This window comes from Protopterus annectens, chromosome 12.part0 (assembly GCF_019279795.1).
Source record: "Protopterus annectens isolate FY-2018-M chromosome 12.part0, PAN1.0, whole genome shotgun sequence".
In the NCBI taxonomy this organism is placed as follows: Eukaryota; Metazoa; Chordata; order Ceratodontiformes; family Protopteridae; genus Protopterus; species Protopterus annectens.
In genome coordinates this window covers 535,069,222-535,086,582 of record NC_056746.1, presented here as the reverse complement: position 1 = coordinate 535,086,582, position 17,361 = coordinate 535,069,222, and the positions used below count along the sequence as shown (strand labels likewise).

General features: G+C 36.4%; 1 protein-coding gene across 1 annotated transcript in view; it reads left to right on the top strand.

The window, feature by feature from the left end:
• The window catches only part of DNAAF5 (dynein axonemal assembly factor 5), a 1,078,404-nt gene that overhangs the window by 524,231 nt on the left and 536,812 nt on the right, over positions 1 to 17,361 (top strand). Inside the window, exon 6 of the mRNA XM_044089685.1 lies at positions 11,614 to 11,826. Coding sequence (XP_043945620.1) covers positions 11,614 to 11,826 — 213 coding nt within the window. The remainder of the gene's footprint in view (positions 1 to 11,613; positions 11,827 to 17,361) is intronic.

Sequence of the window (17,361 nt, the reverse complement as noted above, 5' to 3'; positions counted from 1 at the left end):
ACAGACTCCCCATCCACATAAAACAAACTTCATCCTTGTCCATATTCAAGCAGAACTTAGACCTATGGATGGGAAACAGAAAATGTACCCCTGGCCTGCCCCCTGTACTACTAATGGACAGAGGCAGCTCCTAAATGCTTTATCCCATTCATGAATCTCATCAAATTATCTATTGTATGATCCCATTTATTCCCATTAGGGATAATATATAATTATCAACCATGGGATGGGTAAGGCTAATCTATAACCAAGTGGGATAGGTTATTCTGAACACAAAAAGGGAGACTGGCTAGGCTTAAAATGGCCCACAAGGGCAGCTATCCTATTATTTACCTATGAACCTTTATCGAAGTAGGTTTCATTTTTGTGTTGCCCGAGCCTTTGTTTGTGTATATTTTTGTAGTATTTAAGTGCTATTGAACCATACTTAACATTTTACTTAGATATTCTTGGTGGCTGTTTAAGTGAAATATTAGCCCCTTTTACAAGTATGCTGCATTAATGTATTCCATTAGTCTTTTTGTGTTTTTATCATAACAGCTGGTCATTTGAATTTAAAATGCCTCCCACTGCTAATATAATTACGTTGCCCCCCTTTCTTTGCAGTTTATTTTCTCTCTCTCTCTCTCATTAATGTTCTGTCTGTGATCAGTAGCTGTTTAAAATACTAACATGCAGACTTCAGTATGGATGTTTTATCTAATTAGATATCCTTGTTTTTTCCTGATTTGAAGGCCTTTTGTTCCTGATTTGCTCATCTAGAAATTGAGAGGCATGGATATTACTAAGGACTACATTTTCAAAGCATGGAACTATGACATGTTTTATGTGAACACATTTGCGAGGGTGTTTAAAATTTTGATTTGGTAATCATAAATTGTATGTCTGCAAAATATGACTGTGTATTTTGTATGAGAGATGTTTCACCTTCAGTCTTATCATGGTACGTGAATGTTCTAACTCTGGATACTTCACCCAATAGAAAACCACAACTCTTCTGTACTCCGTTTGAGTACAGAAGAGTTGTGGTTTTGTATTGGCTGAAGTATTCATTCACCTTACTCAAGAGGTAGAGCAGATGCAAAAAAAAAGGTAGAGCAGCCTCATATTTTGGTATACTTTGAAACTGGGGATGTTGGAGCTTTGGTATGTTTAAGGTACAGGAAGCTACACAAATGATAGTGTTGTGTTGTTGGTTTCTTTTCCATTTATTTATTTTTACATGTTTACATTTGTGCAGCTTTAAGTAGGGTAAAGCTCTCTTTTGTGAAGTTGGAGTTCTTGAAGTTCACAGAGTAATAGATTCACTTTGTCAGATCATTAGTGTGGGAGGGAGCCATGTTTTAAGCATTTTTTGCGAAGGTTCAGTAGTCTGTAAACTGTATACATTTGCCAGAAGATCTGGGGTTATAGTTTATAGGTGGGTGGACCTGCCAGATGAATTTCAGTCAGAGTTCTAACTGCATAACCAAACTAGTGGAGAAGGATAAGTAGCAGACATTCTTTACCTGCATTTCAGTAAGTGTTTCAATTCCTGCAGCTTTCAGCAGGAAATTGCTAGAACTCAGACTAGGAGAAAGAAACCGTGGTAAGGTGAATGATATGTCTCTTGTAGTCTTGACACTCAAATGGCAAACCTCTTATTTTATGTGCTACAAGTTGTTTGCTCAAACAAAAGATAAGGTGACTCTGAGAAAGGACACCGGGTAATGACCCTGTACTATTTCTTGAGAAAATGCGGAAAATTAATTCAGCATGGACAACCTGGAGATGAAGGGTTGTAAAGAAATCAGTCATGCTAAGGATGGGCTTTGAAAATGTGTGTTTCTGCAATTGTTGCTTCTATATAGTCTGCACCCAACAAGCAATGCAGCAACATGACATACACTGAATGACTGTGGAGAGATTTCATTGCCAGAGACTAGCATCTTGAAGTAATTAATTGGCTGCTGTAACCAATGGGTACAGTCAGTTTGCATGATAAAGCTCATGATAGTGCAATCACCCAAACCAATGATTTGCAGTCTTATCCTGGGATTGCAATGTCAGATGTGATACAAGAGGAAAAAACTTTCAAAATTAAGCAAAGGTTTAATTTTGCCACATGAAACAAACATGACTGGAGTTCATCCTGGTAAACTTGAATTACTAGCTAGTCAGTAAACTGTAGAATAAAAATGAAACCTCCCAGTAATAACTTGCATTAGACTGACTCAGTCCAGGGAGGGCTGAATATTTCAAATCTGGCGGCTTTGCTGCAAATTATTGCACTGATGGTGAGTCCTTTAAGAATGGTGTAAAATAGTAACTCATTGGACGCCTTCTTATTGAGAAGGGTAATTTTTATGAAGCATTACAAACTGTGCACAGGTGTCTTGAAAAAAAAAGACCTAGTACCTAGTCATGTTAGCCAGATATTTTAATGCGCAGTTTCCAAGCATGATGGCTAGAAAAAATCATTGATCCATTGCAAAAAATGACACCAATGTACCTGTATGTCCAGTAACAACTTGGGCAACAGCTTATTGGATTATTTTCTAGTATTCAGATATTAGCACATTGCAGTACTTGATGCTTGTGCTTTTATTGGGCCAGACATTGACTCAAGTCATTTTCTGTTACTAACCAAATTCTGGCTTTGACTCCAGACTCCATTTACAAAGGTCACAATGTGAAGATTTGATATACCGACGACCTTTTAAGAGAACTAGCTTCAAGGAAAAAGTTCAAAATTGATTTACAAAATCCAGTAATTTGAACAAAAATTAGCGATATAATGAATAGAGCAATAGATGCAGTAGGCCCACTGTGAGACAAAGAACGTAGAAATGGATAGCAAACCATACTACTCTGGACATAGTAGATAGAAAGAAGGATGCAAAGCTGATAGACAAGGTCAGGTACAGCTGTCCAAATGGATAGGTCAACAAAAACCTGATGGAGGAAAAATAATTGGTGGAAGAAGAAAGTGAAAGAAATTGAAGATTTGTCAAAACTGCGATAAGCCCGTGTTGTCTAACATACTGTAAGAGTGTAGCAGAAAGCCTCCAGAAGAAGCCACAGGCGTCTTTCTGAAAATAGGTCCATTCTCAACTCTGCTGAAGAAAAGTTGGAGCAGAGGCTAACATACTGGGAGAAACTCCTGAACCATCCACCACCAACAGCATTTGACATTGCTTTACTTAAGAATCTTTTACATGGATCCAGTATAATCAGAGCAAACCAACCAACCTAATGTAGTTGATAATATTACTGTAAAAGTCACTGGTAATGCAGTTGTTGATTACTGATGTATTATGGGCAAGCACATATTTTAGTCTGAAACCACACCAACAAATTAGAAAACTTCAGTTCTTATAATAATTCACAGAAATGGTACAGACTAGTTCACCAGAACTGTAAGTCTATTAGCCTATGGTCAGCATCTAACAAAGTTTTCATATTAGTTATACCTACCCGATTCGAAAGTGCTACAGAGAGTCACAAACAAGCTTTAGAACTTGCTGTGGATGCACAGATAACTTAATTTTTCTAGGACAGCTGATAGAAAAAAAAATGGATCGAATTCAAACCACAACCATTATTTGTGTTAACTTCTCAACTGTTTTTGACAATGTGGATAGAAAAGCATTATGGAATGCACTGCATTCCACAGTGAACCACTACCACGATAACTGCTAAATATACGGAACATTTGTCGTGACAGCAGAGTGGAAATGTATTCACAGCTGTTAGTGTCATACACAGTCAAGACCGGCAGTCATTAAAGATGTCCTGCTTTCATCATTGCTATTAAATTTAGCAATGCAATGGATTCTTGAAAAGAAGGTGGCAAACTCTCATGGTGTCTAGTTTGGCATACTTGTGTACCTCAGAAATCTAGTAAGTGCTGTTGACATTTTTAATCAGAACCATCAATAAAGAAACTTGATTGTGTTAAATTCCTTACAGAAGATGCTGAGTGAATCAGCTTATCCAAAACAAAATGAGAAATGACACGTATAAACTTCAGCTGGTGTTAAATGATTATCAGATATAGCAAACCAAAACTTTCAAATGCCTTTGTCACGTACACCCTAACAGGATAGATAATGACACTGATACTGATATCTCATATCATATAGTGACATTAGAAACAGAAATCAGAGAAATGCTGTCTTGGTTTGCTAGCATAAAACCAAAACAACAAACCACACTGGGGATGACTACTAAAAATGGGTGTATTACAAACTGTTAAGTGCTTTTGTCTTCAAATTGCACAGTAAAGAATACTTTGGAATATTGTGAGATTCAATGACAGTTGTGCCTAAATTCATTTAGACCACCACATCTGAATGATTATTTTTCATTGTTTCTAGTTTTAAAACAAAGAGGGATGGGGATTTAATTTGTCATGTCTATGTCTGATTTTTGCATTTCAATTTAGATTAATATGTATTAAGGCAGTTCATAAGTGTTTTGAAGTTGAAGGGTTAATTAGTCATATTTTAAGTGGACTCATGATTAATTAGTATTTAATGCTTGTGAACATCAGTGAAGCTGTTTTGAAAAAGTCTTGCGATTTGAAGTTGAAAGTGTTTAACAGTTTGTAATAAACATGTTTTTAGTAGTCATCCCCAGTGTGGTTTGTTTTGGTTATCAGCTTTATATTTACTTCATCTGGAGGCAGTTTTTGGTTGCTAGCAAGAAACACAAAGACACTGGATCACAGACATTATGTAATACTTTTTATTGTACCAACATAGGTTTTGCAGGTTTTGAGCTAGCATGAGCCCTTAAGTTACTGATTTTGAATAGTGTTTGTATAGCCACTTACCTAAAAAGGGAAGTATATAATGTATTTCCAGTTGGGTAAAGAAGTCTTAAAAAGTGCTAGTGTGAAAAAATGCAGCTCGTACTACACCTCAGAAACATGCAGTGTGTGTGTGAGAGAGAGAGAGAAAGAGAGAAAGAGACAGAAACTGTAGAACAATAACAACATGCTATAAAAATCAATGTTTGGCATGTTACGTTAGAATTGGGGTTCATTTAGTAGAGAAAGACACTCAGAGAGACTGCTCTGACATTTAATTTGACAATAAATCTCAAAACAAAAATTTGTAGGGAGATTAGTTAACTCCAGAGAAGGAAAACAAGAAGTATATTGTTAGTCGGTCTAAACAAGCAATCTTTGTTAGGTAGAGATTTTGGTTAACAGTAAAATGAATTAGCAATAATCTCCAGTTCAAACTGATGAGAAAGACAAGAATTACCAAGAGAATAAGATACAGGGTCAGAATGTATGCATAGTGTATTTAGTTAATACATTATGCAGACTGTGGTTTAGCTAACTGAGAGAAAAAGAAAAGAGAATGTCATGTCAGCTCAAGATTCTGAAGAACAGCATAACTGGACAACAGTTACTGTTAATATTCTGAAATAGCAGTTTGAATTCAGAGTAAATTTATCATAAGTCATGTATTACCAGAAAGAAAAAGTTTGCTCTTCGGTATTTCTTATTTATGTCTACTGTTAGTTGCTCAGAATGAAAGGTTAGGGCTTCCAAAATAGCTGCACACTGATCAGCAGCTTAACTTCAGCTCTTCCAGTGTATAAACAGAAACTGGGGAAAGGAAATGCCATTGAAACTATTTTTTAGGTAAAATTCAGTCACTGGCTAGTTAGGTACATTGCTCGGATGCCTGCAAAGAAAAAAATTGAAAAACCTGAGAGAAGATCAACCAGAAAAAGTGAAGGCATGTCTAGGAAGGATTTTGCATCTGTTCAGCAAAAAGTAGTTCAAGCTTCAGCTTTGGTTCAAGTGATGACTTCAAGTAATTTAGAGGAATAATAAATCAAATGTACTAATATACATAGAGATGATTACAATAAATGAGAAACTGAAGGAATATATCAAATCAAGTAACAAAATGCTGGAAAATAGAAGCTTTAACTATCTGTTCAGATTAACTTTTGAGGTTGAAATTAAGAAAAAGCTGGCCGAGTATGAGTCTTCTCAAGAAGAGCTATTTTAAAAAATATACTTAGTAGATAAAGTGCTCATTGAAAACCTGAAATTTTCTGCTGCACCAGATAAACTGGAAGGAGCAGAATATATTAATTTTATAAAGGTACAAATAAGCAACTGGACTGGTATTAATTGAAAGGGCACATTCAAACCTGGCCAAGAGAAAGCAGCCAAGATCTGTATTAGTAAAGATGCAGTCATACCAACAGATAGAGTTGTTCCTAACAAAACTGTGGCAGAAGGGTAAAGTATTAAAAACTGGAGACAGCAGAGTGATTGTAGAAAATTATTATTCAATGTACAATGGGGAGATGAGAAGCAAATTTATCCCAGTGATCAGGGAATGTCAGGAAGCAGGTGTGAAATTCAAGCTGCTGTATCCAGCTGTCTACAGAGTATTTTTCCTGGAGGATCAATGACATTTTTTGATGCAGAGCTCACTAAGGAGGAAGGTTATCCACCAAAAAGTGAGTCAGCAAGCAGGATGGGACTCTGTTTCTCATTCGTTATAGTAAAGTTCATACAGAGAATTTGCCAGTGAAACATTTTCCAGTGTTCCAAAGGAAAATGCATGAGAAACAGAAAAAAGCACAGGAGTTGACTAGAAGAATCAGGAGTATCTTTGATTTGAGCCAGAGTCTGATGTTGGGAGATGGAGATGAACAGGAATAAGACCAGCAACACTGAAATTAGTGAATAAATGGGAGACTATGGAACATCAGTCACATTTGTGAAATATGGCTTTTTGCAAGACAAAATGACCGAAAAAGATGACTTTTGTGGACTTTGTTAAACTTATGGGCAGATTAAGGCATATACCCCACATTATGTCAGTAATATTTAAAATGATACTAAAAGGGGGGGAAAAAGTAAGTGAACAGTTTTTGTTGTTCTTAGTGTTTGTATAAAATATTTTCTGATATAAACTCCATGTTGTATATACTAAAGCACTATATAGTCAGGGGTATTTTAAACATGGGGAGAGTCTTTTCAGTAACTGTTGTGTGTGTTAAAAATATTAAAGTAAATAGGTATATTTTTATTAGTAAGAAATATAGGCTTTGTAGTATAACACGAGATGCACTCAGATAGTTGAAGAAAACTGTCACTGCTATTTCCACTGGAAGTTGCACATCTTGAAAGATAATCACTGTTATTTATATTGCTAATCATACAGTCAAGCACATCATTTTATTTCTGTAAATATCTCAAAAAAAAAAAGCAGACAGAGAGGAATTTCTTACTGCCATGTGAAACCTTATGGCTGGTTAAAAAAAGCTTTCTAACAATTTATGTCTAGGTTGTATAGTCTCTGAGATAACAATTTGTTTGTGAAAGTTTAGCAAAACATATAAGGCCAGATTCCTTAATGCCTACAGTATGTGTACACTAAATGCACGCAATCTATATCAAGAACACCCATATCACATTTTTTGTGCTTTCTAGTCATTCAGAAAGATCACACTAAATGTACATGAAGTCTACAGCTTATGGTAACCTTTATGAATCCCCCACAATATTTAAGTCTGCAAGAAAATCCATAGGAAAAGTAAATTAGGAGGAAGAAGGTGTGAGTTATGCTTGTGTTGTCTGTTCACTCAGAACATTGTACACTTTGTACAGTTTTAATAGCTTTTATTCACAAAATATTTACAGTTCTTTATGTTATGTTTTAATTTGATTTTTTTCAAAAAAATGCCCTGGAATGCAAGGATGTATTTGACATTCCATACCACATAGGTGTTAATGAAACATATATCTCACTAAGCACAAACACAGATGCAAGACAAAATGGCCAGCTGTTTAGATCATTCATTCATCCTTCAATTAACTGTGTAATCCATTTCTGGGTTTTAGGGTAACTTCATCCCATCCCAGCACAAGACAGAGATGTCTGATTTTGGTCGTGGTAACATCTCATTACAAAATGTGCAAAACACACACACACGCACACACATATACATATACATATGGGAAGAAACTGGGGCACCATGCTAAAACCCATGCAGACTCTATACAAAAGGCATTCCAGTCCAGAACTAAAATGGAGAGCCAAGAGCTGTGAGGCAGCATAGCTAAGTATTGCACCACCCTGCTATATCTGTTTAGAAACATATCATACACTAAATGTTATGATGAGAAAGCAGTTGTTAAACAACAGATTGATTACAGATGAAGTATACAGTGCTTCTCAGTGGTTTCATTAGTGGTGCTGTGGATGGCAGTAAGGGCAGTGTGTTCATGCCCACAGAGTCTACAAAACTGTGTTATGAATTTTATCATCTGTTATAATTTAATCCCTTAAGCTGTTATTAAAGAACTGTGGTTATATGTTGGCATTTTAATTACAGTGTGTTCAAAATAATAAGGAAGGTAGTTAGGGTAATCCCTTATATCACTCTTTGTATTTAAAGCAGAATGCTAAATATACTTATTCCATTGTTTAAAGCAGTTTCCCCACCCAAGAACATGAGTGAATTACATGAGGTTTCAGTTCACTGGGTATACTTTCTCATTCTGTAACCCTTTAGTCACTGAACCTCTTAAGAAATCACTGTCAATGTGGATTTCATTTGTCCTCCTACAGTAATTGAGTATTTTTGGCTTTTCATTTTTCTCTGCACGTCTGCAACTGTGAAGTTTGCAAATTTAAGTAAGGTGGTATGGGGGATTGAAAGTTCATGCCTGCTTCTCCCAAAAAAGCTCTTTTAGTTTTGTATGGTTGTAGCCATGTTTTGAAAGGAGGAAGTCTGGGATCAGTGGTTCTGAGTCTTGATTCTAATCAATGAGTAATAACAGATCCATCTTAAACATTTGTCTGAATTGTTGCTCAGTAGACTGTCTCATTTCATTTCTATCTGCTAAATTGTTTTGTTCATTTGGATTGTTTGCCTAGATGTTTCTAACAGGTGAATAACTGAGGCTGCTGGTGTAGGGAACTCACTTAGGATAACATCATTATACATACTACTGAATATATTAGTGATGGATGTAAGAGTCTTTTATTTATTTATCAAAATACTACCTGCAGAAGGGATGTGTCTGTAACTCAGAGATCACCACATTTTGTAATAGTCTTCCACTGCATAAAGAGCATTCTAAATGCTTGGATAATTGTTTAATGCACATATAGAGTTACTTGGATGATACAAAATATGCTGTTCATAAAAATGGCAGACAAGCTTTTGCTTTAAGAGAGGTTTAGATGTCACATACAGAAGATAATGATCTAGTTATATTGATATGTGACTTATAGCATCCATACTGTGGAAAACAAGCATGGTCTGTAACAGAAGGACCTTTTTATGCATAACAGAGAATCTGCAAACAAGTTTGCCGTTAGTGTCACCGCGAGACTGGCTAGATATTTCTTGTACTGTTGTTAAGCTCTCATCTAGAAAGGTACATAGCTGATGAATACTTTGCAGAGGTGGCAGTCAAGGTTATGGTAGGGTAGCAGGAGAGGTAAATGGTCCTCGTCATACGCTTCTTGTAAGATGAAATTTGGAGGTGATGTTATAATTAAGCATTCAGACACTGGAAAGAGATTCACCATAAAGTGTGCATGGGAGATGCCTTTACTCTCTCTCTCTGAAGGAGTGTTCAAAACAGAAGTTAGGGAATAGTTAACAGAAACAGTGATGAACTGAAACATAGTACCAGAAAAAAATGGTGTGGATGAGGAGTGTGCTCAGTTTCAAAACAGGATGAGATTGATATATGAAGTAAGATGCAGTTTACAGTGTGTTAAAACCTGAAGAGGACAGAGATGCATTTTTGGGTGGTGGACAGAAACTTGGAAATGGAGGTTAAAGAACAAGGTATTAGAGTCAGCATCATTAGCTGAAAACTTTGCGGATATAACATACTGTGTTGTTTAAAAGTCTCATCTCTCTTCTCAATGTGTTCATGTATTTTCCAGTTGTAGAATTTAATTGATATAATGTGACACAAAATTCACATCTAAAGACAGCAGTGTTGTATACTTGGGTATAGAACAGTGTATCCTAATTGTTAGGAACAGCCTCAGGTATAGATAAAAGATTTCCATATGGTGTACAAAATAGAGAATTTTTATCAGACCTCTGATCGTAACCAGTCTGTTGTCTGTTCGAGTCATGAATGTCAAGAAATTCACCTTAACAGCAAATCTGAAGAGGCGAATCTTTGAATCTTGACATCCGTGTGAAGAACCCACAACTGCTTAGTTATGATCAGAGAGAGAGTGAGAGACCCAGCATAATTCTTACCACTGTCACACAGACAACAGTCAGAAGCTGTCTCTCTGATAGACTGACAACTTTAAAAGCTGTTAAACACTTCAGTCTGTCTTTTTTTGTATTGCAGCAAGAAGTGTTTTACAGCCTTTAAAAGCTGTTTTAGCTTCTCACTTCTGTTCTATATTGGCCGCTGTGTACACTGTAGCATGATAGTTGAGTATGACAGTAGTAATGCATAAAAAAACTTACGTACCTCTTTGACATCAGAGCTGCATAACAAGATTGTATTTCTTCTGACTTTTTTGAAACTCTTCTGCTTTGCCAAAATAAAGATTCTTTTTGTAGGCACTAGGTCTTTGGCTTTAGTTTTAAGGGTCTATATCATATATTCGAAATTCCAAAATGTCGAACACCGTATGTTCTAACTTGGAATTTCGAATATTGAAAACATCAAACACTCAGAATAGCGAATTTTTCTCCGGGAAAAATTTTGCTGTTCCGAGAAACATACACACAACACAAGCACACCAAAATAAATAAACTACACACATACAGTTAACAAAACCCAACCCCACACTAAACCACACATACATTACTAACTATCCACTTACCTTAACCCCCGCACCCTAACCCTAAGGTCAGTAACTATCACACACATACCCTACGAAACTATACACAAACAAAGCAATTAATACACACACATACAGTTAACAAAACCCAACCCTACACTACACCATACATACATTACTAACTATCCACTTACCTTAACCCGCACCCTAACCCTAAGGTCTGTAACTCTCGCACCACAGTGGAGGAAATAGCGAAGCCACGGAATGGCCCACTGAAATCTTCCCCTAGGTAAGATTTTGATGTTTCGGGGCTTCGCTGTTTTCATCATTCGATGTGGGTTCGATGTTTTAACATTCAGTGTTTTACTTCTTCAAAGTTTTGATATAGACCCAGTTTTAATTGGTCTGAAATTAGGACGTTTGTGGTTATACTAAGATTTTAACATACTTTGTGCAACTTCTTTTTCCCTTTGATAGTTTCAACTGCGTAATACAGAGTGCACTTGTGACCAGTTACTTGGAATCTGTAGCAGACTTTAAAAAAGCATTCAAAACATTTAAAGTGCAAGTAAAAAGGTGCTGCTTAGTCACAGTGTATGCATATGTTAGTAGCAGTTAACTTTATTAAGGTCTTACATTTAATGTTAAAGTTAGGGAACCTTACAGACAGAATATTTACTTTTATGAAGCTGTGGGTAACCTGCAGAGGAATTACTGGGTTTACAGTCCATTTATAATATGCATTATAACATGTATCGCAGCTGAATATTAAGACTTTAGTATCTGTTATTAAATGTTATTTTTACTTTTTTTATAGTGTGTGAAGTCAGCAGAGCTAATTGGAACTTTTGTCAACCCTGAAGTGTTTGTTAAGATGATTTTGCAAGCTCTTCAGAAAGCCGCCTGTCCAGCTCATCTTATGGTTCTAGCTGCTGTTTTGAAAGGCTGTTCAAGGCAGGCACTGCAGCCTTATCTGAAGGTTATTGGAGACACTGTATCTCATCCGGATGTTTGCCAAGCATCAGAAAAGGTAAGTCATGCTACACTGAAGTATATGGTACTGACTTCCGTGCTAGAAGAACTAATACCATATAAAGCAGCATTTAGTGATAACTCATTTGAGCAGTATATGCCATCTTGTTAGTTATGTATTTTATGGTCCTTTTTAATGCCTTAAAAGTAATCAGTGCCTAGTGATTAAACACCTTAATGAACTTGAAACTGAAGCCAAGTTGAGAAATATGGAGAGTTTGTTTTGAGTTCTGGAGAAGTACTTCCTTGCACCTTTATGCAACTGATAACGTGGAAGGTAAAGGGTATAAATTGTATTATGATATAACTTAAGTAACGTTGTTGTGTTCATTTATTTGACTTACACAGCACATGTTTTTTAAGAAAGCACATTTGCTTCATAATTGCCCAGTGTCTGAATTTCTGCTTATGATGTCTTAGCCCTGTATTTGAGGTAGTTGTTGTTGTTGTCTTTCGGCTTTTCCTGGTTAGGGGTCGCCACAGCGGAACTCTGGTCCGCTAATGATTGGCAGTAGATTTTGACGAACGCCGAGGTGCCAGCTTGACATTCAGCCTTCAACAAAGGCACGCCCATTTACACATGTCTTTCGAATGCCCACCCAACCACGGGGAGGACATGCAGACTCCACACAGAAGGCACTCCCCGCACTCCTGCCGAGAATCGAACGGGAGAACCTCTTGCTGTGAGGCAACAACGCTACCGCTGCACCACCGCGGATGTCAACAGGCCAGTTGCACAATTTAAATAATTTACAGATGATCCCACATAACATACACAATAAATCTTGTTGCCATCAGAAACTAAATGAGCCCACACTTTATATCAAGTCAGATGAAGTGACTGAAGTAAAACATGAATAACATAAAATCTTGCTTTAAAACTAATAAAGATATGCAGATATCTAAAGTATATATGTAATGCTTTATACTTTACTAGCAGATAAATCAAAACTGGTTTCAGTTAAAGTTGTCTAAACTGGTAACCACTAAAGTTGTCTAGACTTGTGGAGTAGGGTTACCACCTGTCCCACTTTGCGAGGGACAGTCCCTCTTTGGGGAGTTGTGTCCTGCAAAAAATTTGTAAAAATGGCAAATGTCCTGAGATTTTTAGGACAAAATTATTTCCTATATTTCATGTAATAGTTGCATAAAACAGTTATTCTGTATCTGAAACACCTAAGTGTTATAAGAAACAGAATAACCATTAAAATGCTACAATAATAAGCTTTTATTTAGGCAAAAAAGTGAAGTTCTGTCCTTTGTACTGGCCGTGGGTATGTTTCGGCCTGCAAAATCCAATGTTTGTACCACAAATGTCCCACTTTGGGCATTTGAAAAGGTGGCAACCCTATTGTGGAGTAATTTACAAGGTAAAATGAATTCTTAAACAACCAGGTGTAATGGTAAGTTTGCACTAGAAATCAGTTACAGGGAAGTGAAAAAAAAGAAGGAAGTTAAGGTATCATAAGAACATGAAAACTTGCATAAATGTGAAGTCAGTTTTAGCAGCTTAAGTAGACTATATGAAGAGAGACAACATAGTGCTTTCGGAATATCTCTCAGGCTGGTATGAGCCTAGCACTGAGCAGTATTTTACCTTCTCCAAGGATGTATTTTAGGAAAAAATAGCAAACTGTTTTAAGGCTGCAGAAACACATGAAGTATCTTGTATGTTTCTACTTGTCTCTATTATTATTCTAGACTTGCATAAAGCTATTGCCTTCATCTGCTCTTACTCTCTGGAAAAATGCCATAAGGGTATACCTGTTTTGATATTTCCTACTAATCTGTTATGGTGAAGATCCTAGAAAACTAAGGGGAAAATACCCTCTGTTTGTCAGTGATTTGTTCTATTTAGGGCCAGTATAACACAGTAAATGCAGACTTGCTCATAAAAGGCCCTTGTTGTAACCATGCAGATAAGTCAGAAGTGCTTGAAAGAATTGGTGGTCATAAACAGAGCTTTGAAAGGACCCATTCAAGCACAGTAACCATAACAAATTAAAAGTTTATTAAAAGCTTATTTTTAAAAGAGGTTCTCAGTATATCTGTAGCTGAAATGTCATAGTCATGGAGGACTAAATCCTTTCGTCAGTGCCACACTATCACTATTTGTAGAACAATACTATGTTATTTAGAGCAAAGCTATGTCCAGCTTAATGGAGTTAAACATGGATTATTCCTGATGAATACAGTTTTATAATGACTGCTGAGTAAAATTAATGGTAAACAGTTTACTTTCATTAACATTTCACTTTTCTGTTATTTAAATTATCTATCATTTTTGTTGTTTTGTGTCTGTCTTAAGTTTGGATGTTTGAGGTCTTTGATTACATTCCTTTATACATTTTTTCATAAAATATTTATAGTGACGTTGCTAAGAGGTTGGAAGTTGCCTTACTGTGTATGTTACTAACAAGACAGACACCATGAAAATGGAAAACATTTCTGTTTTACAGCTAGCTGCAGGGTATACTGAGTCTGAGATTGATGTCACTTTGACAGTTCATTTCTGAACTGGAATACATTATGTAAATGTAACAGGCTTCCAGATACTGTCACTGTGCACAAAAACAGTTATAACTGAATTTACAAAAATGTGAACAAAGCATATTGAATGCTTTTCTCCTGACAGTTAACGGTGAATTAACAGATGTATAGAAACATGACAGAACAGCAGTTCACCTGTTTGTGACATAGATTAAGGAAATCAATTCACTTAAAACCAACATAAATAGTTGTCAACTGCAAGTGTAAAGTGGAACCAACACTCGTTGAAAATAAATTAGCAGTATTTATGAAGATATTGACTCTGAAGTTAGTGCACCATTTTAAGAGGAGCTAGTACATGAAGGGAGATTGGCAGCTGAAAGTACTGTTTGGCTTGCATTGCATTCTGCTGAGTGTCCAGATGCTTGATGGCAGAGGGCTTTTTACACTCTTCATATGCAGAGGAAGTTAATTATCCTTGTCCAGTCATCAGTTTAAAAGTAAATAAGAATTAAGATGAACAAGTGACAGGAATGGAGAACATATATGGGTACCTTTAAAATGCAGATTTGTTTCCAGGTGAGGGTTCACTCTGGGGTAGAGAAGGCTCAGCAAGATCATAAGGCAATATTATGCAGTCTGTTGGAGGAAGAAGGCCATTGTAGTCTTGACAGTTCCTGGGATTCATTAACAATGGTATAGGCTTCGCACACAGCCACGCAATTTAAGCTCATTAGTGCTATGAGCAGCAGTGCTCATTAAATATGCATGCTGCTCATTGCACTTACAGGTTTCTAAGCACCTTTTTGTGACCAGCAGAAATGTTGGTGGCCATGAAAAGATGCAGGGAAACAGAAGCACACAGTGTAAACAAAACAAATTGCCTGCAATCAAATGTGTTATGTCAGCACACGTGGACAGCTTGTTCGAAGTAAGAGCAAGTTGATTACAAAAATTAAGATGCAGGGGACATTAAATTAAATGGGGAGAATGTACACAGAATACAATGGTAGCAGTGCAGACATAAGTAACGGGAGGATAAACAGAGGAAAATGTACTTGGGTAATGCAGTGAAATGTGATTATGTCACAAAGTAACATTTTAAACAAAAGTGCTTCCATATTGCTGTAATAATTAATCCTGTTCATAATTCTTGACCCATGCACATAACTAAAAATGAACAGGCTAACAAAGAATGTGAGAGGGTCACAAAGCAACATTGTAACAAAGGGGAGTAAATGTGACATTAATGTTGATAACATGTCAAATTGAAATAACAGCAAGGACCGTGGATATTTTTGGGGCTAGTCGCATAGACTGAAGTTATGCATATACAGGGAATGTATGTGTGATACTTTCAGTACTGTTTTATTATCTACTTCGTCATGTCTAAACAAGAAGATATTATCCCCACAACTGTCATGTCATGAACATCAGAAAGAGACATGTTTTGCTATGTATTGTGATTTGGCAACCATAGAAAGGGAGTATATTACCTTGAAACATGTATTAGGCGAGCATGTGTTGTATATTCATATACATCCCAAACAGTAATATAATAACACTCAAAATACATAATTGACAAATGACACAGATCTGATGAAATTTCAGTAATTCAAGATTTCCATTCATAAATGGAGCACATCTACTACATGATTATACTGGATATACTCATAAGAAATAACAGCGAACACTGACATAACAGCATGTAAACAACACAAACACACAAGAAAGTGTACTCACACTGACCCAATCACATTTTATGATGATCCTGCATAATGTCATATAGTGAGAAATCTTATGTAGATCCTCATTGTCACTCGTCTTGTGTATTCAAATAAGATGATGAGGCTTGGGTGTTCATTTAAGTTGTTTATTACACACAAACACATCAGTATGGATGACTGAAACATAAAACCTAAACATGCTAATTAACTGACTGACTGCTACACACATACATGCTTTCACTCCAGCTGCTCACTCAAAATGGCTTGCACGTGCTCAGTACTTATATGCACTTGCCCATAAACTGGAATGGCTCTTAAAGGGACAACACACACTCTGATCTACACTCATGTCCTGTAAAGCTTTAGTGTGTGAAAAAATGAATTACAGCAATACATAAATGTATAAATGAAGACATTCAGTAAAGAGCATTATTATTTGGAAATTAAGTAGTGCCTGTGGACAATCAATAACATACTCAATATCTGCATCTTGCCAGAATCCAACACATGCCAGGACATATATAAAAAGCTGCACAGAAATAGGTATACTGTGTGTGTCATGATGAACACATTTGAAGAGCTTACAGCACTTTCCTATTGTAATGGATATGGATCCTCTAGGATGCCTTAGAGGGTGATGCCTTATGTGTACCTCTGACTGTGCCATAAATACTTTTTTTTTTTGCCTAAGCCACTCCTGTCTGATGCACTTATCTAACAGATGTTACCAGCTTCAAACCCGTCCCTGTAGAGCTGTGTATTAAGTGTGTTTGTCACATATAAGTGAAATTAATGTGTGAAGTAAGAAAGGACATTTGATAATAATTTGTACAATATTATTTTGTCAGAATGATGACAAGGAGGTAACTATATTAATGGTCATACAGCTGTGAGCAGTGCACTATCACTATTTCTTGGCCAAGAAAGTTATTTCGTTCATACATGTTGTCCCTGAATTGAACCACACTCTATCTCTGTAGATTTGCTATACAGGTAATTAGTGACTACATCTGCCACAGGAACACTCGCACCATGACATTTGCAAAACAGCTGTTTCACTGCCAGGAAATTACAAAATGGGTTTATATTTCATCCTCCGAAGTAAAAATTGATGATAATAATAACATCATACGGTGTTTGTGTAATGTCAGTACAGTGATATACTATTGCCCTTTGTTGGAATTGAACAGCAGTCTATGTAAGTCCATCAGCTGATTTGTATGAATCACATGAGCCACAGTGGAGGTCTTAACACAACTGTGAGACTCAACCTTTGTAAAGTAATGACATTATATGATAGTGTTGCAGTAAATTTG